At 38.1% G+C, this 24,034-nt stretch overlaps 3 protein-coding genes and 8 non-coding genes across 13 annotated transcripts; 9 read left to right on the forward strand and 2 right to left on the reverse strand.

Annotated features, from left to right (window-relative positions):
• The first annotated feature begins 131 nt into the window (after positions 1 to 131).
• On the forward strand, positions 132 to 4,520 carry spout1 (SPOUT domain containing methyltransferase 1). Of its 2 annotated transcripts, none has more exons than XM_081613638.1 (12): positions 132 to 288; positions 368 to 407; positions 1,167 to 1,280; positions 1,357 to 1,516; positions 1,600 to 1,689; positions 1,770 to 1,819; positions 2,566 to 2,696; positions 2,777 to 2,849; positions 2,925 to 3,053; positions 3,162 to 3,264; positions 3,411 to 3,558; positions 3,663 to 4,520. In XM_081613638.1, exons 1-12 carry the CDS (start codon positions 241 to 243, stop codon positions 3,738 to 3,740), a joined length of 1,164 nt encoding a protein of 387 aa, XP_081469764.1. In that variant the 5' UTR covers positions 132 to 240; the 3' UTR covers positions 3,741 to 4,520. The 2 variants fall into 2 exon arrangements, with proteins under 2 accessions (XP_081469764.1, XP_008421875.1); XM_008423653.3 differs by having other exon boundaries at positions 175 to 288; positions 2,952 to 3,053.
• st6galnac6 (ST6 (alpha-N-acetyl-neuraminyl-2,3-beta-galactosyl-1,3)-N-acetylgalactosaminide alpha-2,6-sialyltransferase 6) lies at positions 4,108 to 11,919 on the reverse strand. 2 transcript variants are annotated; one of them, XM_008423651.2, is made up of 6 exons: positions 11,791 to 11,919; positions 11,358 to 11,433; positions 9,018 to 9,212; positions 7,876 to 8,288; positions 7,670 to 7,777; positions 4,108 to 6,686 (listed from the first exon to the last, which is right to left on the reverse strand). In XM_008423651.2, the coding sequence occupies exons 2-6, from the start codon at positions 11,379 to 11,381 to the stop codon at positions 6,500 to 6,502; spliced, it is 927 nt and encodes a 308-aa protein (XP_008421873.1). In that variant the 5' UTR covers positions 11,382 to 11,433; positions 11,791 to 11,919; the 3' UTR covers positions 4,108 to 6,499. The 2 variants fall into 2 exon arrangements, with proteins under 2 accessions (XP_008421873.1, XP_008421874.1); XM_008423652.3 differs by lacking the exon at positions 11,791 to 11,919 and adding an exon at positions 11,686 to 11,730.
• Positions 11,920 to 12,765: 846 nt separating this feature from the next.
• Positions 12,766 to 23,562, reverse strand: st6galnac4 (ST6 (alpha-N-acetyl-neuraminyl-2,3-beta-galactosyl-1,3)-N-acetylgalactosaminide alpha-2,6-sialyltransferase 4). The gene is made up of 4 exons (XM_008423654.2): positions 23,003 to 23,562; positions 21,113 to 21,522; positions 15,398 to 15,505; positions 12,766 to 14,640 (listed from the first exon to the last, which is right to left on the reverse strand). Exons 1-4 carry the CDS (start codon positions 23,222 to 23,224, stop codon positions 14,454 to 14,456), a joined length of 927 nt encoding a protein of 308 aa, XP_008421876.2. The 5' UTR covers positions 23,225 to 23,562; the 3' UTR covers positions 12,766 to 14,453.
• trnai-uau (transfer RNA isoleucine (anticodon UAU)) lies at positions 16,617 to 16,710 on the forward strand. The gene is made up of 2 exons: positions 16,617 to 16,654; positions 16,675 to 16,710. It is a non-coding gene; the product is annotated as a tRNA-Ile (tRNA).
• On the forward strand, positions 17,055 to 17,148 carry trnai-uau (transfer RNA isoleucine (anticodon UAU)). Its single transcript has 2 exons — positions 17,055 to 17,092; positions 17,113 to 17,148. It is a non-coding gene; the product is annotated as a tRNA-Ile (tRNA).
• trnai-uau (transfer RNA isoleucine (anticodon UAU)) lies at positions 17,440 to 17,533 on the forward strand. Its single transcript has 2 exons — positions 17,440 to 17,477; positions 17,498 to 17,533. It is a non-coding gene; the product is annotated as a tRNA-Ile (tRNA).
• On the forward strand, positions 17,878 to 17,971 carry trnai-uau (transfer RNA isoleucine (anticodon UAU)). The gene is made up of 2 exons: positions 17,878 to 17,915; positions 17,936 to 17,971. It is a non-coding gene; the product is annotated as a tRNA-Ile (tRNA).
• Positions 18,266 to 18,359, forward strand: trnai-uau (transfer RNA isoleucine (anticodon UAU)). The gene is made up of 2 exons: positions 18,266 to 18,303; positions 18,324 to 18,359. It is a non-coding gene; the product is annotated as a tRNA-Ile (tRNA).
• Positions 19,389 to 19,482, forward strand: trnai-uau (transfer RNA isoleucine (anticodon UAU)). Its single transcript has 2 exons — positions 19,389 to 19,426; positions 19,447 to 19,482. It is a non-coding gene; the product is annotated as a tRNA-Ile (tRNA).
• Positions 20,318 to 20,411, forward strand: trnai-uau (transfer RNA isoleucine (anticodon UAU)). The gene is made up of 2 exons: positions 20,318 to 20,355; positions 20,376 to 20,411. It is a non-coding gene; the product is annotated as a tRNA-Ile (tRNA).
• Positions 20,664 to 20,757, forward strand: trnai-aau (transfer RNA isoleucine (anticodon AAU)). Its single transcript has 2 exons — positions 20,664 to 20,701; positions 20,722 to 20,757. It is a non-coding gene; the product is annotated as a tRNA-Ile (tRNA).
• Positions 23,563 to 24,034: the final 472 nt, after the last annotated feature.

The following is a 24,034-nucleotide window of genomic DNA, read 5'->3' on the forward strand; positions in this document are numbered from 1 at the left end:
AATGAACTACATTTTCTTTATTCGGTCGCGGTTTAACTAAACTGATTCGACATCATTGAATTTAATTCTTGAGTGACGTTCTGGTCGACACTCCACACCAGTCGGTGGTGGTAATGCACCAATTTCGTTGTTTGCCAGCCACCAAAAAAAATCAAAGAAGAAGAATTAATTCGCCTTCTATTTTTTTTTATGCAGAAGTCAACCCGGAAGTAAATAAACCCACGTGTCGGTGTTGAAAAAATGTCGACCTATAGTGCAGAGAAAAGACCTAAACCTGCGTCCTCTCAGGTACTGATAATATAATTAACACGTTAGTGTGTGTCATTGATATTGTCATCTGTTTTAATGTATTCCTAATTTATTTCAGTTCGGGGACCAGATTCCCTGGAAGAAAAGGAAAGCAGAATGTGAGTAGAAGCTAACTGTGCTAGCAACTGCATGTTCACTAGGTTTCACTAGTGGCAGGCTAAAACATTGGTTTGGTATCATCTGGAGTACTCTAGCCGTGATGATACGCATCGCTACGTTTTATTATACAAGACTTAAGACGCTCAAGTCACTTGAAGTAGCGCCATCAAGCGCCACAACTTTGAAGTCATTGTACATTGAAATGGATAACAGCAGATTATGAGTTCAAAGCTATTTGAGGTAATTCATATCTAAATAATAGGATCCATTCTATACACAAATGAGTGAAACGATATATAAAGTGCATAATGTTAAACTTATGGTTGATTTGTAGCTTAGCATTTGTTTGACGAGTGCTTATAGTTTTGATATTATAAAGTATATGATAAACGGATTAAGGAACTGCCAGATTTATTAGACAGTTTCCATGTACATTTTCGTCTTAACATTTAGCCTGGTGTAGCTTTCAGGTGAGGTTGTTCGCTCTAGAGGAGTGCCACAAGGTACTCGGTTTTCCCACCGTTCCCTTTTATTCTGTACACCTCAGAATTCTAGTAGAAGTCAAAGTCCTGTCTTTGTCTTACTAGAGAATAAAACGTCTTCTGTCATATGTTGGTGTAGGATCTTATAAGATAACGACATGAAGCTCAATTTTAGCACATAAACCTGTCAAAATATATTTCATTGAAATAAATTATCTTAAAAAGTGATCTGTGTATAACTCCAAGATAACTGTTAACTGTTTTTGTCCCTAACAGTAAAGGAGAAACAGAAGCAGTGGAAAAAGGCTAAAGTCATCAAACAGTTGGAGAAGCAGAAACGGCAAGAGGCTGCAGAAAGAGCGGAGCAGGAGGAAAGCCAGAGTAATAAAGGTAATAGTTGTCATTTGCTGATTGTCAGTTATTATCGGCCCAGGTAGCCATAAATGGACGGGGATGTGTTTTTCAGGTCGAGCTTACACGGTGAGCGTGGCCCTTCCGGGCTCCGTCCTGGACAACGCTCAGTCCCCTGAGCTCCGGACGTACCTGGCGGGACAGATCGCCCGAGCCTGCGTCGTGTTCAACGTCGACGAGATTGTCGTGTTCGACGAGCAGGGGGACGATGTCAAGTAAGTGCTTCGGGAGGGAAAAAAATTGAGTGTAAATACTATTTACATTGTCAGAATGCAAAGTGATGCTGGTTTTGCTCCAGGAGTGTCGAAGGAGAATTCAAAGGTGTTGGGAAGAGGGGCCACGCGTGTATTCAGCTTGCCAGAATACTTCAGTACATGGAGTGTCCGCAGTAAGTATGGAAACGGTCAGATCAGTGACTATTGCTGTTTGCTCCTCGATTTGTCACGCACGGCTTCTGTTCTCCGCCAGGTATTTGCGCAAGTGGTTCTTCCCGGTGCACAAAGACTTACAGTATGCAGGTAATTTTAAAACCATCATCATTTTCAAGTGATTTATTTTGAATTTACCATATGTGAAGGTCTGAGATTGTTGGTGTCTTGTAGACAGATATGAGATGGCCAACCCAAACAGCACAATAGCAGACTGTTTCTGTTAAACATAGACTTATGCCAACAATAAAATCTACTTGTATAGCACAAAGCTTCCTCTTGATGTGGATCAACTAAACACACCGGCGCTCTGATCTAGTTTTTGGTTTTTTTTATAAGCCTTCAGCTTTCTCACGGTTTAAAAACATCTGAAGATCTGTTTAAATGTTTAAATTCCATACATTTTCAAAATTACTCATTTGCCAGTCTGTTTGGGGAATTTTAAAGTATAAATACAAACATTTGGTTAATTTACTGCAGATATTTCTATTAATGACCCTTTATTTAGGATGCCTGCGCATTTCTAAACGGATAGCAAGCCAAAGGACAAATACATGAATAGGAAGGAGAGATTCATAAGTGAATAGATGAAGAAAAAACAGGAAGACGCAAGCAGAGCTACTTGCTAGGATAAATGGATGAAAGGAGAGACGTGTGTGAAGGTAGATGGATTCATAAATGCATGGATGGTTGTTTAGGCTTGTAGAACTACGAGGAAGGAAGGTGCAGTTAGATTATCTGTCAGAGGGTTTTTCTGTTTAAACCTCTAACACCAGTAGTGACAAAAACTGCAAAAACAACATTGTTTCAGGTCAGCCTATGCTATTTTCCACTAGGTTTGCTTAATCCTCTGGACAGTCCTCATCACATGAGGATAGACGAAGAGTCAGAGTACCGAGAAGGAAGAGTCCTCAACAAGCCACCCAAACAAGGAAAGGGTTCGTTGGTGAACTGTGGGATGAGGAAGGTGACTTTGACACAACTGTTGGTCTGAATTTGATGAGCGAGAGATTAAACAGTTCTGACATCATAAAATGTCGTCTCCAGGACGTGCGGATTGATAAACAACTTCAGCCGGATCTGCGAGTTACAGTGAAACTCAGTAAGACACAGAATCAAGGTAGGTTTTCACTGTTGGAGTATAATGTACTTTATTCATCCATTGCAGTGTAACACAAGTAGAGCATCAGTTCAGTGTTTGTCCCTGTGTGTGCGCGCGCAGAAAGCAGCAGACTTTATAAAGGTGTCGTCGTGGCGCCTCATGTTCCCCGAACAGAAGGTGGTTTCTACTGGGGGTACACGGTCCGCCTGGCATCCTGCCTGAGTACGTGTCTCTTTTTTTTGTTTGTTTATTTTTTTTAAATCCTGTAATTTAAAACGTGTAGAAAAATTCTCACTGCTGGCTGTTTTTTTTTGTTTTTTGCTGATGCAGGTTCAGTTTTCACTGAGAGTCCTTTTAAAGAAGGGTATGACCTGACAGTTGGCACCTCAGAGAGAGGCAGCAGTGTGGACCAAGCCACTCTGTCACCATTCAAGTAGGTACAAAGCTCATTGAATGATTAGGTCGGTCGGCCATGTGCTTTAAAATCAGCATGCTTGCATGCAAATTTAGGCGTCAAGCGTCTGCAGTATTTAGTGTTAATATGCTGCCAATTAGTGACATTTTCTCCCTACTCTTTAGGCACCTTTTGGTGGTTTTTGGAGGTCTTCAGGGTTTGGAAGCCAGCCTGGACGCAGACCAAAACCTGGATGTGACCGAACCCAGCGACTTGTTTGATCTCTACCTCAACACATGTCCCGATCAGGGCAGCAGAACCATTAGAACAGAGGTAAAAATGCGAAAATAGACGGATAAAGAGAAGCCAACAGTACTGTAAACATGACAAAGTTTCCACTTTTGCTCAGTGTTGAAATTGAATCTTTCCGTTAACAGGAAGCTATTCTAATCTCCATGGCGGCACTGAGACAGAAGATCACAGCTGCTTTTCCAGATGATTCCAGCAGCTCATGAAACATACAGTAAACATATCTTTGTGTCAAATATCAGAGAATTCCCTTCTGTAAATAGTTTTTTTTTTTTGCCTCTGCTATGCAGTGGAAACTGAACATGGTTTGTGTGTTGCCTGTCTTAACATTGCTTTGATGAACAGTTCTGAAACAAAACACATTGAAGTTTTAAATTATTTGAGCAAGAACCCAAGATATATCTGCGCCGCGAAAAAATCAATTCTAAATTGAGCTTCAGTGCCTGGCACAAGAATCTCCTTGAATGAATCTCATGTTTTCAGGCTGCAGTTTAACAGTCATTGTGCACTCATTCAGTGTTTTATCTAGATGGTAGACATGCATTTTAAAAAGAAAATTTGAGGTGAAGTTAATACAGTCAGCAGCAAATTCTTCCTTTATTATGGATATAATCTTTGTGAGAACATAATTTACAGTAGTATGAAGTGCTGCTCTTTCCCAGTCACATAAAAATGAAAGACAAAAAGAAAAGATATCTGCCTTCTCTGTCCTGAAAGTTGTTAAAAACAATTATTTCTGTCTTACATCACCATAATTTTAATATTTAATTGGATTTTGATACTCGATACCCGATAAAAATCACACCTTTCATGACCAGCAAATGACTTTCAGCAAAACATGACTGGATTTGAAGAACTAAAGCACAAGGATGATCATCAGCTACTCCTAAAAGGCAATATGGTTAGAAAATGCATTCCTCCAACTAAAGCTCCCTTCTAGTTTGTTGAACTGAATAAAGCACTGAAATAAACCTTTATGGAATACATTCGAGTTGCATGCATTAAAATTTTGGCCAGTTTCAAATGTCAATGGATGCGTTAGTTCCCCACTTCGTGGCAAAAATATTTAACTGAAGTTAGTTAGGTCTGGGTTGTTGTAAAATTACAATGCTGTCCAGTTGAACATGCTCCTGCTCTAAACCACAGTGCTCAGGCTGCTGTGTTGTCTCATAAGGCTCCGCTATGATTGGCCTGACGGCTGAATTGGACATCTGTCTTTGGCAGCTATTTTTTAGAATATGATCTCTTTACAACAGTGGTGAAAACTACTTAAATTGTCATAAGCCACTTGATAATTTTGGGATTAAAGGAACTTGCTGATATAATCCTCCAACATGGAAAACATTTAAATACATAAAAATATAGAGATGTGTACAACCTTTTAAATTAGTTCTTTTCTATGTACAAAATTTCAGTCAGCACTACGTGACACACAGATGCAGTGAGGAAGTTTACACACACATTCATTGGAATGAGCACATTATTCTTGGGTTTTAAATGAAGTTACCCTTTTTTTTCCAGGGTGGAATGATTATTACAACACATAACCTGATTTATTTATTTTTTTATCAAAAAAAAAAATTAGAACATGTGTTTTTCCTAGAGACAGACTATTAAATACAAATCTTCCAAACTATTAAGTAAGTGATCATGATTGGCTGTAATAGTTTCAAACATTCAAGCATTGACATGTTAATTACTGGGCAGCCCTATACTGGTAACAATGGGGCAGTCCAATTAAGTCGGTCCAAAAAAGAATTGACACCTAAAGAAGCCAAATGTTTTCTGGAGAAAGGTTTTACGGGCAGATGAGACAATGAGTGAGTCAAGGCAAAGCAAGGCTCATGATGTGGCGTTGTTTTGCTGCCAACACACAAAGTGGAAGGAATATTTAATAATTAATTTTCCTGGATTTTACCAATCAATAAATGGTAAAAATTTATTGAACCTAAATTATAATAGCTAACTTGCTAACATCAACCTTCTGAAAGAGTCTTCCCAAAGCTGTGACCTCGGTAGTATTGAAAATGTGCAAACTTTATTTAAATCTGTTGGGTTCCTGCTAGGGATGCACAGATTTATCGGTGCCGATTTCCTCAATTTTGGGAAATCTGTGATCGGCCAACTTTTACATGTGAAGCTGATCTTATCCACCGGTTTTATCTACCTCGGCAAGTATTTAAAACAACCGTTATCTTCTTCTGCTCTGCTGCGAGAGAGATTTGACTAGCAGACCGGCCCACCAGATAAGATCTATATGTTTGCAGTTAACGATAGTCATCTCACTGTTGGCAACTCGTCAACTTTCTTGCTACATTTAGCAACATTTTACACAAAAAAAATTGGTATCGGCCAAAATCGGAATCGGCAGGTCAGGATTTTTAATAGGTCGGTAATCGGCCAGAAAATTGCAATCAATGCACACCTAGTTCCTGCACAGAGCTGCCTTTTTAAGCAAATTATAGCAGTTCTGCATAAAGAGCGAATATCCAGGAAGCATTATGCTAGGATCTATTTAACAGTTACAAAACATACGTAATGACGTGGGAGCGTCAAGCAATTATTGCAGAGGGTGTATGTAAACATTTGAGCTTGTGTGTATAATTCTGACTCTGTGTGGCTGCACCCAGATTTTGCTTTCAGAAAACTCGGAAGGAGTTTGTCTTGAAATCCTTTCACCCTGAGAAAAAATATATGGTCCAAATTAAACCTCAAACTGATGACATTCACACCGCTGGTGTGTAAACTTCCTGACCACAACTGAGTGTGCTACAAAAGCCATACAAGTTTAGTACCTGAAATCAGAAACTGAAACATTTCCCCACATCTTCATCACCATTAACCGAAAATTTCCCGTATCTTCACCATCGTTGCTGGATAAAAGCATTTGTGACACCTCGTTATGAGATCACCGTGAACTTGAATCCGCCGTGCTCGTCTGCTTCTCGGCTGTACAGCTGCTGTCTCACCACTTGGGGCTGGTGAACGTGATGTTGTACAGCTTGGCCCAGCGGGCAAACACCTGTTTCTCTGTGATGAAACGATGGTGGTGTCCCCTGCGGTTGTTTTCATTCTGAAGGTACGTTGCACATTCGTCAGACTCCCTGGGTTTGTAGTAGTGGTAGGGCATCTTCTTGGACCCCGGCTTTCTTCTGGAAAGACGGCAACAACGGTACTATTTAGGTAAACGTTTGATAGGAAATGATTTGCTAATCAGCTTTGATTAGAAATTACCTGACAAACTGACCAGAAACTAAAATTCTGATGGTTTTTTTTGATGAGGTTTGTGAATTTGTTTTGATAGGGACAATGCGCGTTAACGGTTTTGCAAATACGCCAGAATTAGCAAGAAGGCTATTTTTCATCTGTTGAACCTGTAAGAGAAATTTGTCTCACTAAATACAGAAGTTATACAAGCGAGGTTAAAATGACTTACCTACACAAATTTTGTCAATACAATCAATACCAACAGTAACTACAAAACAAGTCTATTATATAAAAAAACATAGAAATTAAAACTAAATTAATATTATTTAAATAAAAGCTAATATAAGATGCTTATTATCACCTCTGGAACCTTTTTGCCTGTTTTGATCTGCAAATCTGTGTAATGCCGACTGCTCCCTCTCACACAGTGTGTCGTCACCTCTGCTTTTAATATAAATTAATGATTGAATATTTTAGACTTCAAATTAATGAATGACACAATGATCTAGCAACAAGATATCAGCAATTATTTATTTTCTATTTATATATATTTCCAAATATGAGGTGTGCAGAAATATCAGTGAGCAATAGTCTTTATTTTCAAGGAAATTAAGATTAAGTTTTAATCTATGTTGTTTGTAACATGATCTTACTAAATTTGTAGATTACCATTCATTTAGAGAAATACTGCTTTGTATTCTTAAGCTAGCTTTAAGAAAACCCCCCCACTATAGACAGCTAAAACTTTATGCAAAAAATAGAAAACATTTTTTAGCAATTTTTGTTCTTAAAGATATTAGCTAAACGTTGCATCGGCATGCCAGACCTTTACAAAAGCCGTGATCAGAAATCAGCTGGAAAAATCTCTGCCTGGTGAATCTTTTGTTATGAAAAGTTTATACATGATAAGTCTTCTCGTTATACTCACCCACAGTAATTTGGTGGAACCATCCCATATACTTTAATATTATCACATATCTCAATGGCTATGACCATTGTGAACCAGCCAGTGCTCAACCAAGAGTGGGACTTTTGTCTTTGCAGGAAGGAAAACAAAAGCAGTCAGTAAGTACGACAGTTCCTTAATGAGAGGCTTTGAGCAGAAGACGTGATCAACGTCCAAACCAGACTTACCTGTCCCGTCCGGTCTCTCTGCTGAACAGATTATCAAATTTTCGCATTTTGTTTGGTGAAATGCTGAAGAACGACAGGTTGCTGTAGGTCATCCCGATCCTCTGGATCAACCTGAACAAGGTTCCCTTAGCGTCCTTCCAGATCTTATTCGGGGGTCCCCAGAAGATGATTGTGGAGTTGTAGTCCGTGCGCCGCATGTACTCGTTGGGCCGCCGCATCACCCTGAAGACGCTGGAGTGGGCCACGACCCGAAGGGTGGTGCGGTTGCCGACGTCCGTCTCGTAGCCTGACGTGGGGGCGTCGTTCATGCGGATCACGCACTCCGTCCGGTCGATCTCGTCCCCCGCCCGGCTGCCGAGGACATGGCTGGAGCTCGTCACGAGTGCACAGTTGCGACAGTGCAGGTTCATACTCTGAAAGAGACGACGTAAAACTTTTACAGCAAATTTAACAGAGTTGACTAAGCCTCAACAACAGCAGTGAACTGAATTCATTTTTACGGCCTACGTCAAATGGGTGAGAAGAGCTTATATAACAAGGTTTGTGCACTTTTCTCACAGTAAAATTCAAGCATTTTCAAGGCAAGTTCTCAAACTTTTCCAGCACCTCACTTTAGAGAAAAAAATAGTAGAAATGAACTAAAAAAAAACATTATTAAGGACATTTTATGATGTCCTTAATAATAAATAATATCTTGTGATAGCATTCTAAATCCTACCGCAGGGACAAGGAAAATTAAAGTTTAACAACATTTTATGTTTTGAAATGTCTTACACACCTGACTAGTCTGAGAACGTTGTAAACAAAATCTAAATATTTTCTACAATTTCTGGGATTTAGCAAATAGCCATAATTTTGGTCATTCTCGCTGTCCAAAATTAAAGAAAAAGTAGATCTAATTTACCTTCAGACAGTGAAAAGAAGGTATTTTATCATCTTTAAATATCTGGTTTCAATTGTAAGAAAAAACACTTTTCAAATTTAGGTTTTTAATCAAACGTCAGGGTGGACTTTAGTACAAATCTGTGCCGTTTGAATAGAGCAATTTGAAGAACTTTTGTATGGAAATCGGGAAAACTAAACCTTTGTCGCATTCCACAAATCTATTGAAATCCCAGTTGATAACCTGTTGAGCAGCTTACCTTGTTACCGAAAACTGGCAGGTAGCCATCTCTACCAGCTAACTTCCTGAGGTCTGCAGTCTTGACGGCGTGACTGATGGCCACGTGAAAGGGGATGTAGACGCCATCACTGCTGTTGTTGGAGCCATAGAGGATGAGGAGTGTGGTCAGGATGAAGACGGCGAAGAAGATCACCATCCTGTGGCTCTGTTGACCCTGCAGCGTAAATAACAGTGAAATGACAAATACAATGCAGCAAATGTACTGTTCTCTCCTTTTTTAATTCACTTTGTACATTTTCACATTTTGTCACAAAAATCTGAAAAGTATGGCACACTAGTGGAAAAGAAAAGGTTTTGTAACACATTGTGTTTTAAAATGTAGATCAAAATTCTGTTTTGCCATCATCTGACCAAAGTGCCTTAATTTACAGTTTTTTGGTGGGTCTCCTATGTGTTTTGCACATAGTTATTTCTGTTATACGTCCGGAAAGATGCCACTGGATTCATTTTATGCAAAAATCCAATTGTAAATTTGGATACCAGTTTCAAACATGTTTGGTTATAAAACTCAAAAGGGATTTTTATCTTCTAATTTTTCCCACCACTTTCTGATACGCTATTTTATGGAAGGTTTTATAAATGCCTCGTTGGTAGCACTTTCTTTCTGAAAATATTGTAACTTGTTTTAGAGGTGGGATTACATACCTGTTCCTAGTAAAAGAAGCACACAAAGGCTTAGATTGTGGCCATGACTACGCAACCATATATGTGGTCCATAAACAGGAGTATTGGGTTTTTAACACCGTGTGGCCCTGGTTACTATCTAAAGCTTTATCTGGTTTCTCAAACACTCTCTGTGACCTTTAGCATGTTGGTCTGTACCATTCGAGTCAGGTGTATGCTTTCAGTGCATCAACACTTCATGCAACAGGCAAAATATAGTTTTATAGTAATTGAAACATAACAGCCAACAGGTATTTGATATCTGTAAAACATTTTTTCTTTTTGGCAATATTTTAACCCACTCGTAAAAAATTAAAAGAAGCGCATTAAGGAACGTGATCAGCAAGCAATAAATAGACAGCTTATTGCTTTCTTGCTGACTACTGCAAGCTGGCTGAACCAATTTTTTCCAACATGTAATTTCATGAATTGCTTTCAACAAAACGGTAAGGAGAACAGCAACTAGTTTACCTAGTAGGAATCTGTTTATGTTTGCTTTAAATTCTTCCATTTGGTTGGCTGGTTTCCAGTCACATTCTCCACCTGTATAATGACTAAATGTCATATTCTGACTGACCAATTGATCTCAAATAGTACATCTATGGCTTACCCGAAAAAGTCTTCTCATTGTGATTGCCAAGTAAAATTCCAAATTCTTCTCATTAGAGTTGACCGGAATGATGGACGCTCTTTCCATTAAACTCTGAGTTCCGATTTCTTTGATCTGGCTCTGGCATTTTATCTCTTCAGCTATTTCCCTGTTTGACTTAGAGCAGGTTTGGGGGGAGGAGTCATATCTGATGGGTTTATATTGATGTTTTCAGTAACTAAGATGCTGTCTGCATGTTCCCTTCCTTGCATGGAGTACTTCAGACATTTCCACACACTGTATGGTCCCTCCATTTTAGGCCTTCAAATATGTCTTTTTGTAACTGCTTTTTCTTTTAAAATTACTGTAAAACTGGTTGTCCTTTGGGACAGAAAAAAAGCTAAAACTGAATCTGTGGTAATGGTGCATTAAGGGTGGGGCTAAAAATTTTTTTTACCCCACCCTAAATCCTGCTAATTTGCTAAATCCTGCACAGAGGTTCTCCAGAAATTATTGTTAGTAGTTGACAATTCATCTCAACGAAATGTGCACATAGACATTTTTTGGAAGGATAAAACAAAATAAAATAGAAAGTGCCCATGACATGCCAAAAGCCAGTTTGTTTACTTTCACAGGAAATTATGGCAAGTTTCTTGTTTAATTACATGTGCCCTTACTGCTTGGCATACTAATAATAAATACTAATAAGTGTTTGTATGACAACGGGAAATTCACCACAAGACTAATGAATCCAACAGGCTTACCCTCATTGAAAACCTTCGGCATTTTAATTTAGTAACTATTGAGTGCAGTGATAATAAACCGCCCGATACTCAACTCAACGCGGAAACCTCTGGGTTATTTTTCACAAAGCATGAGAGCTGAGCTCATTAAGCATCATTTAGAAAGAGTTGCTGCTACAATTCACCAGCCTCTACCCAAATCTGTATATGACATTTACAGATTGTTACAGAATATTTCCGTCTCCAGGTCCTGGCGATAATGTCGAGAAAGGAGGTTTTAGGTGCCACACCCTCCGCTGGTTACCTTCCCACTGATCCTGAGCCCCATGTTTTCCGATCCGCACTGAAACGGGGCCCCCCGTCACGCTCTGTCATCGTACCTGCCAGCAACAGACACACGTCCATCAAATCACATTGAATTGCGGCACGTTTCGTGTAAAAGTGGGTCATCTGTTTGGACGTATAGCTGTATCACACGACTCTTAATTGTGAACCGCTTGATGTTTTTTTTTTTTGTTTTTTTTTTACATTACCCAGGGCTAACGGACCGGACATTCAATGTAAACATTTAGACAGTGAAACACCATCTTGCGCAGCCGCTCGTCGTCTGCCCTCCAAAAGGTTTCTTTTACCGTTCGTTTTCCAAATACTCGGCCCGTCAGTGGAGCTTAGATGACCACTAACTCCCCACGAGTGTGTAATGCTATTAACATGCACTAGCGTTAAACCGGGCTTACCTTGTCATAGCGGCATACCGTTTGATGTCTCCCTCCTCCTTCTTGGAACCCATTTTCCTGCGCCACGTGCTGACGTCATGACCGTCTTCCTCACTGCAGCACGCGGCAAAGCAACAAAACTTACCGGCTTTCGGAAGTGAAACGTTTTCTTTAAATATTATTTGAAATATATGAAAATTGTTCATTTGTTTTACTTTGTCATTTGCTGAACTGAAGCACGTAGTGTGCAAGGCAGAAGAAAAGGGCAGAAGCTAGTTTCATGCTCAGCAGTAAAGTGATATTGGATTGTATCTCTTGTTCGTGTGTTGGAATCGTTTCTCTTCTTTTGCCATGCTGTTCATTGCCCGCAAATGGTGCCACTTTTGCAAGGAAAACTAATTTGTGGTGAATACAGCCCAAAACTGCTTTTAGTGGAGGCAGTGTGAAAAGTGTGGGGCTTTATATCACTGACTGGAAAAACAAAAGTCGCCATCATTTCAGCATCCGTACATCATTAAAACTCAACACAAGCTGGGTGTGTTTGACATTAGATTTATTTAAAATTAAAAGTATCTCTCCGCCATTCAAATGTTCAAGTTTTTGCTTTGCAGAAAGATAATACCAACAGTTAATATACAATAAATAAGTCACTATCATTAAAATAATTCACATTCATTGTCTCTTTAAGTAAAATGCTTTTAATGAAAATATGAGAACAGTCTTTGGAATTGATCACAAAATAAACAATATGTGCCTGAGAGGGTAGCGATGTAAGATTTACTCATTTAACCTGGCAGCATAATGCATAAAGTAATCCTTCCAAAAGGAAAATTTTGAAGAAAAATAACAATCCTGTTTTCATGTATCTTTTGGAAATAATTAATTTTCACAACAGTGAACTAAGATGGTTCCCTTAGCGTAAAATTCAAAGCTGTGTTGTTTTTATTTTGCATACCATTCGGCGGTGAATGTAACACTGCATCTCTGTTTTTTGGGGGGGGTTGGGGGGGTTTGTCTTTTCAAAAAGAGGAAAAACATCACTGTCCAAACTGGTGTAATTATAATCAGGAAGTTTTTCATTCCAAACAGACAACCCATTGATTTACTCACTTGCTTGAAAAAAATGAACATATTTAAACAGTACCAGCTCTGTTACACACATTCAACACGTCAGGCATTATCTCAGGGTTCAGTAACATGCTGATGGGGACGTCAACAGCTTGCAAAGGCTGCAACCGGGTATTCAGCCCAATGTGGAAATATTGATGAACTGCAAAAATGGGTACAATGAGAGAGGAAAAAAAAAACTCAAATGCATGACAGTGCATAAAAGTTTGAAAAAACAATTTGGGCATTTATACTCAAGTTTTTGTGAAAAAAAAAAAAGAAAGCTTTTAATTGCACAACTCCGAAAGCCTTGCAGAAGCATCCATGCTCCATGAACTTGTTCACATTTTGCCATCTTACATTCATAAAGGGCAGTGTATTTTAGTAGAAGTGATAGATCAACACAAAGTAATGACTAAGTAAAAATGTAATGAAAAACATATGCGGTTTTCAGATTACACTTTTACTAATTAAAATCTGACAAGTGAAACTAGGATTTCTGCTCCAGCCTTTCCCTGCTGGCTCTTCTGTGGCTGTGGATCTCTACAGATCCTCCCGATATCTAAGTGAGTTTTCAAATAAGTTTGTCGCACTGGATTTTATGTAGGCTGCTAGAGTAAACTTGCTTAAACACAAATGTGTTCCATGCTTTTATTTTTTTCATTTTTAAAGAAAGAAAGAAACAAACAAACAAACAAAAAACAGGTCCTGTTTTATTTTACTTCACAGATATCAAGTATTCTCCGGGTACTCCTGTTTTCTCCCACAGTCCAAAAACATGACTGCCAGGTTAATTGGCCTTTCCAAATTGCCCCTAGATGTGAGTGTGTGTGTCCATGGTTGTTTGTCCTGTGTGTTTCTGTGTTGCCCTGTGACAGACTGGTGACCTGTCCAGGGTGACCCCTGCCTCTCTTCTGGAACGTTAGCTGGAGATGGGCACCAGCACCCCTCCTGACCCCACTAAGGGACAAGGGTGTAAAGAAAATGGATGGATGGAAGATATCAAGTACTTTGTGTTGGTCGACCAACAAGAACAAGCTATGGAGTTTGTTGTTGTAATTTGACAATTTATGAAATAGTTTAATTGGTATGGAAACTTTTGCAAGAAACTGTATGTGAAGAAAATAGTGACCAAGCGCATAGAAAGAACATGAGCAAAATCAAACCCGTAAACCTGGAATTCCATAATCACAATGTTTGATGTCTTGAATAATTAAACTGAATTAATCGACCGTACCTAACATTGAAAAGAAATGATAATTACAATTGCAGATCCTGTTCGTAAAAGTGCTAACCCTATTGTAGCTTTCGAACAATCTGATAGATTTCATCTCAAGGTACAAAAATAGAGAAAGTGTTAAAATTAAGGCACGTGAAGAGAAATAATGAATTATTAGCAGCCAACTGTGTTTTATTAATCACTGTCATCTGTACAATTTTATAGGTAAACATGACTACATTTTGCCCAGCTAAACGCTTTTCCTCACACACACACACAAAAAAAAGTTAAAACAAGAACAACAAAATAAAAGTCTAGTAACTTCAACATCTGAGATATTTGTATAGGGCGCCATTCCTCAGAGTTTCCATGCAGGATGTTTGAACTGTATATTGTGCCGTGTTGCCCATTTGGCATAGATGGCCTTCTCAGTGATGAAGCGGTGTCCCCCACGCTGTGTGAACTCGTGGAATTTATACATGCTGCACTCACTGAAGCTATTTTGCTCGTAGTAATGGTAAGGAACGTTGCTGTGATTGGCTCGGCTGTGAGGACGAGAAAAACTCAACATTCAGGTCGGCGTTTACTGTAGAGACATTATACAGAGCTGAAAAATGTAAAAATCCAACTTTTAATTTGAACACATTTTTGTAGTGGAAAGAAGGACATCAATTAAGAAAATCAATGGTTCCACCTCAACATTACTTTCATCATACTTCAACACGGTGTCGAGGAGACTATTTTCTTAAGAATTCATAATATTATGTTTTTCTCAGATACAAATATCTTGTTTGTATCCCAGGAAAACATAATGTCCTGAATCACATGACATGGAAGATAATGATAGTGTTACTCACTTACAATACAAGAACAGAATCGCAGTAATGCCTATTTTAATGCATATTGGTGGTTAAAAAAACAGCTCAAAAAGTACTAAATGTTTAAATTTTATTTTTCTATTTGTTACATTTAGTATTTTTATTCATTTTTAAGCACAGAAAATAACATCAGTAGAACATGACAGGCATATTTAGTCATGTAGCATTATTTGAATGGAAGAAAATGTATAATAATCAGCTTCCCTGTTGGCTCCCATTGCTCAGAAGAGTCTTAATCTACGACTTAACACATGTAACACAGGACAGGGCTAAGGGCAGGGATAGCATAATGACAGGGGGTTAGCAGTAGTCTCCATAACAACCATTTTTAAGGCTTTTGTATGCATCTTAAACAGGCCAATCATTATCGAAGGATGCTGAACATGAAAATTATACAGCCTACCTAAAAATATCACAAACGTACCTGCAGTAGTTGTCATCAATCATTCCATAGACAGTGATCCTGTCACACATTTCCATAGCAAGGATCATTGTGAAAAATCCAGTGCTGAGATACGCTCCAGTTTTAATTCTAAAGAAAAGAAATAAAGCCAAGAAAGCCATTGAGAGGTTGCAGACTGGCTAAATACGGTATCAGTAACATTGATGCTAAGCTTGTGATATGTTTGACTTTTACAAAAGACAAATACACAGGTTTTTACTTTAGCTTAATTAAGATTGTCCTAAACTTTCTCCTGAATAACCTGTGGGTGGTTACAAAAAAATAGCCCCTAAATGAAATATCCTATTATTGGTGCTTTGTAATAGTATTTCAATAATAATAGCAATATTAGCTAGACATTGGTGAGGTCACGGGAGTTTCCAGTGCAATTTTGTTGGTGAATTCTTGGTTGACCTGTGTCCATAATGGCAACAGTGGTGAAGCCTGAATGAAAGGATAAAAAAAATTGTATGAAAAATTATGAGTCATTCATCAAAATCTGAAAGGGAGCATAGAAGTAACGTGTCATTAGGTTTAGTTAGTTGAAATTCACACACACAGATTATCATCATAAAGTGATGCAGACTTTTCTGGCGTTGTAAAGATAAGTGTGCTACTTTGCAATTATAATCAGTGATCACATTGTTACCCCAAGTGTTCACAGAAGCAACTTATTAATGAGATGAGTGACAGTGGCTCTGTGGGTAGAGTAGTTGTCTTGTGATCAGAAGGTTGTAGGTTCAATTCCAGCTTCCTCCTGCTACATGACAATGAGCCCTCATGCAAAGTGCTTAACCCCAAATTGCCTAACAATCTGTGTAAATGGGTGAGTGTGACTCTAGTGTAAAGTGCTATGAGTGGTCAAAATGATTGGAAAAAGTTCAGTCCATTTAACAAAGGATTCTAAAGAGTGTTGGCATTGGCATCCCTGAAGTAAAGAAAATTCTAAATCTCATTATCAATTTTCTTTGTTTTAGTCTTAATTTCTCCATCTCAATACCCAGTCATATTTTAGATATCTGAACCATTTTCACAGGCTCCAGTGGCGCAATTGGTCAGCGTGCGGTACTGACCTAAACTAACTAAAGTATTTAGTTAGTTTAGGTAACTAAATAGTTTAGTTACCTAAACTAAACTATTTAAACTAAAACTATTTAGTTAGTTTAACTAAATAGTTTAGTTACCTAAACTAATTTCACAGGCTCCAGTGGCGCAATTGGTCAGCGTGCGGTACTTATAAGACAGTAACCTGCAAAGCAATGCTGAGGTTGTGAGTTCAAACCTCACCTGGAGCAGATATTTTTGAAAAGGAGAAGAAACATGTATATCCTAAGTAGAGTTAATACCTGATGGCAGGTTATCCCCTATCCTTGGAACCATAGGCTTTCTAGGAATCTGACAAATGGTAGTTTTCTATTGGAGACTGGCCTCACAGAAGAGGTCACATTTGTGCATCTAAATGAGGGAAGGCCTAATTTACTGGTATAAATTAGGTTTTCCCTATTTAGTTAGTTTAATTACCTAAACTAACTAAATAGTTTTGGTAACTAATAGTTTAGTTACCTAAACTAAACTATTTAAACTAAAACTATTTAGTTAGTTTAACTAAATAGTTTAGTTACCTAAACTAATTTCACAGGCTCCAGTGGCGCAATTGGTCAGCGCGCGGTACTTATAAGACAGTAACCTGCAAAGCAATGCTGAGGTTGTGAGTTCAAACCTCACCTGGAGCAGATATTTTTGAAAAGGAGAAACATGTATATCCTAAGTAGAGTTAATACCTGATGGCAGGTTATCCCCTGTCCTTGGAACCATAGGCTTTCTAGGAATCTGACAAATGGTAGTTTTCAAATGGAGACTGATCTCACAGAAGAGGTCAGATTTGTACATCTAAATGAGGGAAGGCCTAATTTACTGGTATAAATTAGGCTTTCCCTATTTAGTTAGTTTAGTTACCTAAACTAATTAACTATTTAGTTAGTTTAGGTAACTAAATAGCTTAGTTACCTAAACTAATTTCACAGGCTCCAGTGGCGCAATTGGTCAGCGCGCGGTACTTATAAGACAGTAACCTGCAAAGCAATGCTGAGGTTGTGAGTTCAAACCTCACCTGGAGCAGATGTTTTTGAAAAGGAGAAGAAACATGTATATCCTAAGTAGAGTTAATACCTGATGGCAGGTTATCCCCTATCCTTGGAACCATAGGCTTTCTAGGAATCTGACAAATGGTAGTTTTCTATTGGAGACTGGCCTCACAGAAGAGGTCAGATTTGTGCATCTAAATGAGGGAAGGCCTAATTTACTGGTATAAATTAGGTTTTCCCTATTTAGTTAGTTTAGTTGCCTAAACTAACTAAATAGTTTTGGTAACTAATAGTTTAGTTACCTAAACTAAACTATTTAAACAAAAACTATTTAGTTAGTTTAACTAAATAGTTTAGTTACCTAAACTAATTTCACAGGCTCCAGTGGCGCAATTGGTCAGCGCGCGGTACTTATAAGACAGTAACCTGCAAAGCAATGCTGAGGTTGTGAGTTCAAACCTCACCTGGAGCAGATGCTTTTGAAAAGGAGAAGAAACATGTATATCCTAAGTAGAGTTAATACCTGATGGCAGGGTATCCCCTATCCTTGGAACCATAGGCTTTCTAGGAATCTGACAAATGGTAGTTTTCAAATGGAGACTGATCTCACAGAAGAGGTCAGATTTGTACATCTAAATGAGGGAAGGCCTAATTTACTGGTATAAATTAGGCTTTCCCTATTTAGTTAGTTTAGTTACCTAAACTAATTAACTATTTAGTTAGGTTAGGTAACTAAATAGTTTAGTTACCTAAACTAATTTCACAGGCTCCAGTGGCGCAATTGGTCAGCGCGCGGTACTTATAAGACAGTAACCTGCAAAGCAATGCTGAGGTTGTGAGTTCAAACCTCACCTGGAGCAGATGTTTTTGAAAAGGAGAAACATGTATATCCTAAGTAGAGTTAACTGGTGTACCTTCCAGTTACCTAAACTAATTTCACAGGCTCCAGTGGTGCAATTGGTCAGCATGCAGTTAACCTGCAAAGCAATGCCGAGGTTGTGAGTTCAAGCCTCATCTGGAGCAGTTTTTTTTTTCAAAACAAAAATTATTTAATTATTTATCAAGCTCTGAAATGTAATGTTGAGCATAGAACTAAGTCACACATTATCATCACCAAGAGATGCAGGAATCTGACAAATGATAGTCTTCTATTGCAGACTGGTCTCACAGAACAGTGATTTAGAGTTCTAAATGAAACCCAAGATGGGCAGTGTTTCTCAACCCTGGTCCTCACCGTCCCCCTGTCCTGCATGTTTTAGGTTTTTCCTTTCTGCTACACACTTGAATTGTATCTCTGGGTGATTAACAGGCTTCTGCAGAACTTGATGGTCATGCAATCATTTGAATCGGCTGTTCTGGAATAGAGGCACATCTAAAACATGCAGGGCAGGGGGGCGGTGAGGACGAGGGTTGAGAAACACTGCTCTAGGAGCTTGTGAGTGAGTTTCTGTCGGCAAATTGTTGGCTCTTTGGCACATTGCTGAGCTGTGTCCCTAATGGCAATAGTTGTGAAGTCTTGATGAAAAAAAAATGATGAATGGGATAAGGAATACCTTTTCACATTAACAAGATATCTTTTAGATAGCTCAGCTGCTTTGACAGGCTCTGGTGGTGCAATCGGTCAGCACGTGGAACTTATAAGACAGTGACCTGTGAAGTGATCCTGAGGTTGTGAGTTCAAGCCTCACCTGGACCATATGTTTTTCAAAAATAGAAAAATTACTAATAATTCATCCTATGCCAATGTTTAGCATAGAAATTTGTTTGAGTTCAACCTGAAGTAAAGAAAATTATAGATCTCATGATCAATTCTCTGTTTTATTCTAGATTTGTCCATGACAATAGCCGGTCAAAGAAGCCAATTTTAGATATTTGAACCATGTTTTCAGGCTCCAGTGGCGCAATCGGTCAGCGCGCGGTACTTATAAGACAGTCGCCTGCAAAGAGATGCCGAGGTTGTGAGTTCAAGCCTCACCTGGAGCATGTGTTTTTCAAAACAAAAATTATTAACCATTATATGAAGCAAATAAGTAAATTGTCATTAGGTCTAGTTTGCTGAAATTCATGCACACTCATTGCAAATTGCTCTAAAATTGTAGAGGGTGTAGCAGCTAAAATCCTATATTTTAGGCTACTGGTGGTTGTTCTTGAAAGGTTGTTCTTGGTTTTACGTGCACTCAATTAAGATTCATGATGCTGATCTTCCATTTGACATAGAATAAAGTCATTTATTGTCAGAACAATGTCCATTGTCTTACTGTTTCCATTTAGATCCACATAAATTTGACATACATCCAAACCAAGTACAGTAGAAAACTGTTTGCCTCTACCTATTAACACCTGAACAGAATCACGGCTGACCTTAAATAACCCATCCCCGCATCAGACACTCAGAACTTAAAATTAAATATGCCCCATGGTGGCGATAAACACCAGAAATTATAAATGGCTCCTGTAGAGGGTGCTGTCCTGCTTCAGTGATCACATTGTTAGCTAGTGTTAGTGGACTCAGTTTATTGATAACATAGGCTTGTAAAGAGTGTTGGCATCACTAGCGTTCACAAAAAACTTTAGAGTTCATCTTGAGGTATAACAAATTATGAATGTTGTTATCCATCCATCCATTGCCTTTGTTTTATTTAAGAGTTGTCTATTGAAATTACTGGTCACATAGGTCAAATTGGCGCTTTGGCACATGGTTAAGCTACGTCCATAATGGCAATAGTCGTGAAGCCCTGCTGAAAAGTCCTGGCAATGGGACTAGGAATGTTTTGTCAGATAAACAGATATCTAGTAGTTATCGGGAGCATTTTCACACGCTCCAGTGGCGCAATCGGTCAGCGCGCGGTACTTATAAGACAGTCACCTGCGAAGTGATGCCGAGGTTGTGAGTTCAAGCCTCACCTGGAGCAGATGTTTCTTCACAACAAAAATTATTAACCAGTGATAGACCGAAACATTTAAATCCCATTTATTTAGGAGAATCCGAAAGCATTTTTTTTTTTTGTCAGAAAGCAGTTACTTTATCATATTGGCTCTTTGGCACATGGCTGAGCTGTGTCCAAAATGGAAATAGTTGTGAAGTCCTGATGACAAAACCTGATGAATGGGACGAAGAATGCCTTGTCACTTAAATCTGTAAATTTTTTCTGTTACTTTCACCGGCTCCAGTGGCACAATCGGTCAGCGCGTTGTACTAATAAGACTGTAAACTGCAAAGTGATGCCAAGGTTGTGAGTTCAAGCCTCACCTGGAGCAGATGTTTTCCAAAAGGAGAAAAACAAATAATCATTCTTTGAAAGCTGAACAGTAATGTTAGGCACAAAAGTAACTCATAACTAGGTCTAATTATCTGGTGAATGAGATGAGAAACTTCTCGTCACGTAAACATGTATGTGTTAGATATCTTAACCTTTGTCATAGTCTCTAGTGGTTGTTGGGGAGCGTGCGGTACTTAGAATTTTCAGTTTATTAAAACCCCTTTTGTTGCTACCTAAATCTATAAAAAAGTGTTTTAGGAACTGTGATATATGTGGTTTGTAAGCCTTAACATTTTTTTGCATTTTCATAATTTTAACATTTGTTGCTTACTAAGCTGAGAAACTAAACCCACCTGTTTTTTCCAGTTTCATTCTGAAACACGCTGTCGCAGTACTTAATCTTGCTTTGGGTCACGACATACATGTTCGATCTCCGGTACTTAACAGCCAGCTTCAGCAGGACATTGAAGATAATTCCTTCTCCGTCTTGCCTCATGTTGTTTTTGGGGCCCCAAAAGACATACGTCGTATTCGCGGACTGCTTGAAATAATACTGCTTGTTTTCTACCAGCAGAGGAACACTGGTGTGAGACACAACCCGCACGGTGGTGAGGTTCCCGACGTCTATCTCGTACCCTCTGGTGGGGGCATTGTTCATGCGGATCACGCATTCCGTTCGGTCAATTTCATCTCCCGCACCGGTGCCAAGCATCTGACCAGAGCTGGAGACCACGGCACAGTGGCTGCAGTGAACATCCAGAAACTGCAGAGAGAAGATAAGACAGATTTAGGATCACAGACATCGTTACACCTCTGCCAGAATTAATTGATCAAATCTGTCATTTCTAGAACATAATGACATTAGAATGCTAGCCTCAGTGACAAATAAATAAATAAATAAATAAATAAATAAATAAATAAATAAATAAATAAATAAATAAAGTCTTAATCAAAGAAACAGGAAGTAAGAAATATATAGGTAAACTAGTGAATTTGGAGAAAGCTAGACAAATGATCTCTTACAATAGAGTCATATTAGAACAACCAGGAAGAGTTTTTGTTTATCTGTGTGTGTGGAGTAAATGTCTGGAATGGATTGAATGATGAGTTTAAAAAAATTACAAATGTAAACCAATTTAAAAAAATTGATTAAAGCAGAACTCATTTCAAAATATGCTATATAACATGTTGAATAGTTTATAATGTAAATGATTATATAAATAGTACTTAAAATAATTGTACATAGTTAAACATAATGAAAAATGGAAACACGTTGTCTCTTGTTGATGTTCTGAAAGTTAATTGATAATACATTGACAAGTATGAAAGGGGCAGGATATTATAAGATGTATCTTCTACCTGCTCCTTTTCGAACAGAAAATATAAAATTGCATGTCACATGGGCAAAATAATTTGTTTTACATTTTATTTCTTAAGTTTGTCTCATTCTATTTCGTTTTCTTGTTCTTTTTTGACTGTTTTTAATGTCTGCTCGAAATAAATAAATTAATGAAATGAAATGAAGAGTAAGAAATGACTGTGTTAACTGGCCAAATTTGCACTAATACTAATGTATTGTTCACAAGCAGTATAACTTAAGAAATTTCAAGCTTTTGACCATCTTCAGCATTACAGTGGATTAAACTTTTGATCCCTGACAATTGCTTTGCAAGCATAACCTGAAAAGCAACACAACATAAAGAGCTGATCAACTATAGTTTTATCCATTTTGAAAAGCTTGTGTTTTGCATCTCTTCCAACAATTGTAGCATAAATGTGTTCTTACCATTATAATTTTTTGTTATTTATTTTGATTTTTAGAGTATATCTCAACTGCACAAATATTGATTTGTGACTCCCAGTGGAGCTCCAACATCCAACTTTCTCAAACTTTGAATAAAGGGTTAATAATGTGTTATAAAGGTGTGAAGAAATTGTGAAGGTTTTGCACTCAGCAGTACATCAAATCATTTTTCATGTGCATTTTTTTTAAAAAAGCACTTCAACTTTTAAGACTAGTGACTTTAGTATACGAATTAAAAAGTTAATCTTTAAAAAAATGAAACAAAATGCAATTATTTACATATCATAAAAACATATTTTTTTCACAGATATTTCAGCATATATAGAAAGCAAACAAAATTAGATTTCTTAGCCGATTATATCAATTTAACTTGTCCCAAAAAGCTAATGAATGAGAGTTTTATGTGGGTCTTCTGGTCCTGGATCATCACCCGCCTCACCTTGGTCTTTCTGTGCGGGTTAATTCTGCTGTAGCCCCTGAGTGATGAGTTTTGTGCAGCAGGTGAAAGCCAGTCCTGTGCGATCAGCACTCTAAGCCATAACAGCAAGGTCAGGGTGAGCATGGAGAACCACAGACGAAGCATATGCCTCGGCCGCATATTGAAGAGCAGCAGCTTATGTCTGAAAGCTGCTCCACTAGTCCTACGTCCTTCTGTGCTCATGTCGCAACAGCAGAGTAATTATTCCGTAGCCGTAACACATTCTCCATCCAGAATGCTCAGACTTTCTGTAACTCCAAGGGGTGAGAAATACATCTCCGAATTATGGTGATGAGGGATTTTGTATCAGGAAGTTTCCCATAGCCCGTGCAGGTGGAATTTAGGTTCATTTTCCTGTAGTCATAACTTTTGATTTTATCTTCCGGCAAAGAACAGACTCGCTATTCTTATCTTATCTTGAATAAATATAACTCTCCTATAGTTTCTCTTCTTGTGTAGGCCTGATAAAGATCTGCCCAACTTCTTTTGTAAAGTTTCTATGATTTCAGATGAAAACAATGCAACCGGAATTTCTTTTCATATTAAACATTTCAAATCAATTTTGAAGAGATATTCTGCATTTATTTTCATTTGTATATTTAGTGACCGTTTTTTTTATCCCTGTAGAATTGCGCATATATTCATAAATTCTAATTCCAATGGCGTCTGATGTGGTTTCGGGAACTAAACATGCTTTTATTCTGAAATATGATTGACAAAATCGGAAGCAAATGTTACAACCGCACTTTTTTCGGCCTTACACTAACATCCAGTTTTCTGCTACCTTTAAGGACTGCGTGTAAAATTTAAATTTGTAGAATAAATCGGTGCCAATGTTTTTCAAATACTAGTCTGAAACAGTAGCTAGTCTGGTGGGTTGAACGTCTTTCACCTTTAGTTTAAACGTCAATATTCAGAATACATAAAAATTAAGTTATTCTGTCACTTAACGGTGTTGTTAAACTGTGCATATTGTTTATATAAAAACAGTTA

Source organism: Poecilia reticulata, chromosome 12 (genome assembly GCF_904066995.2).
Source record: "Poecilia reticulata chromosome 12, P_reticulata-male-v2, whole genome shotgun sequence".
NCBI lineage: Eukaryota > Metazoa > Chordata > Actinopteri > Cyprinodontiformes > Poeciliidae > Poecilia > Poecilia reticulata.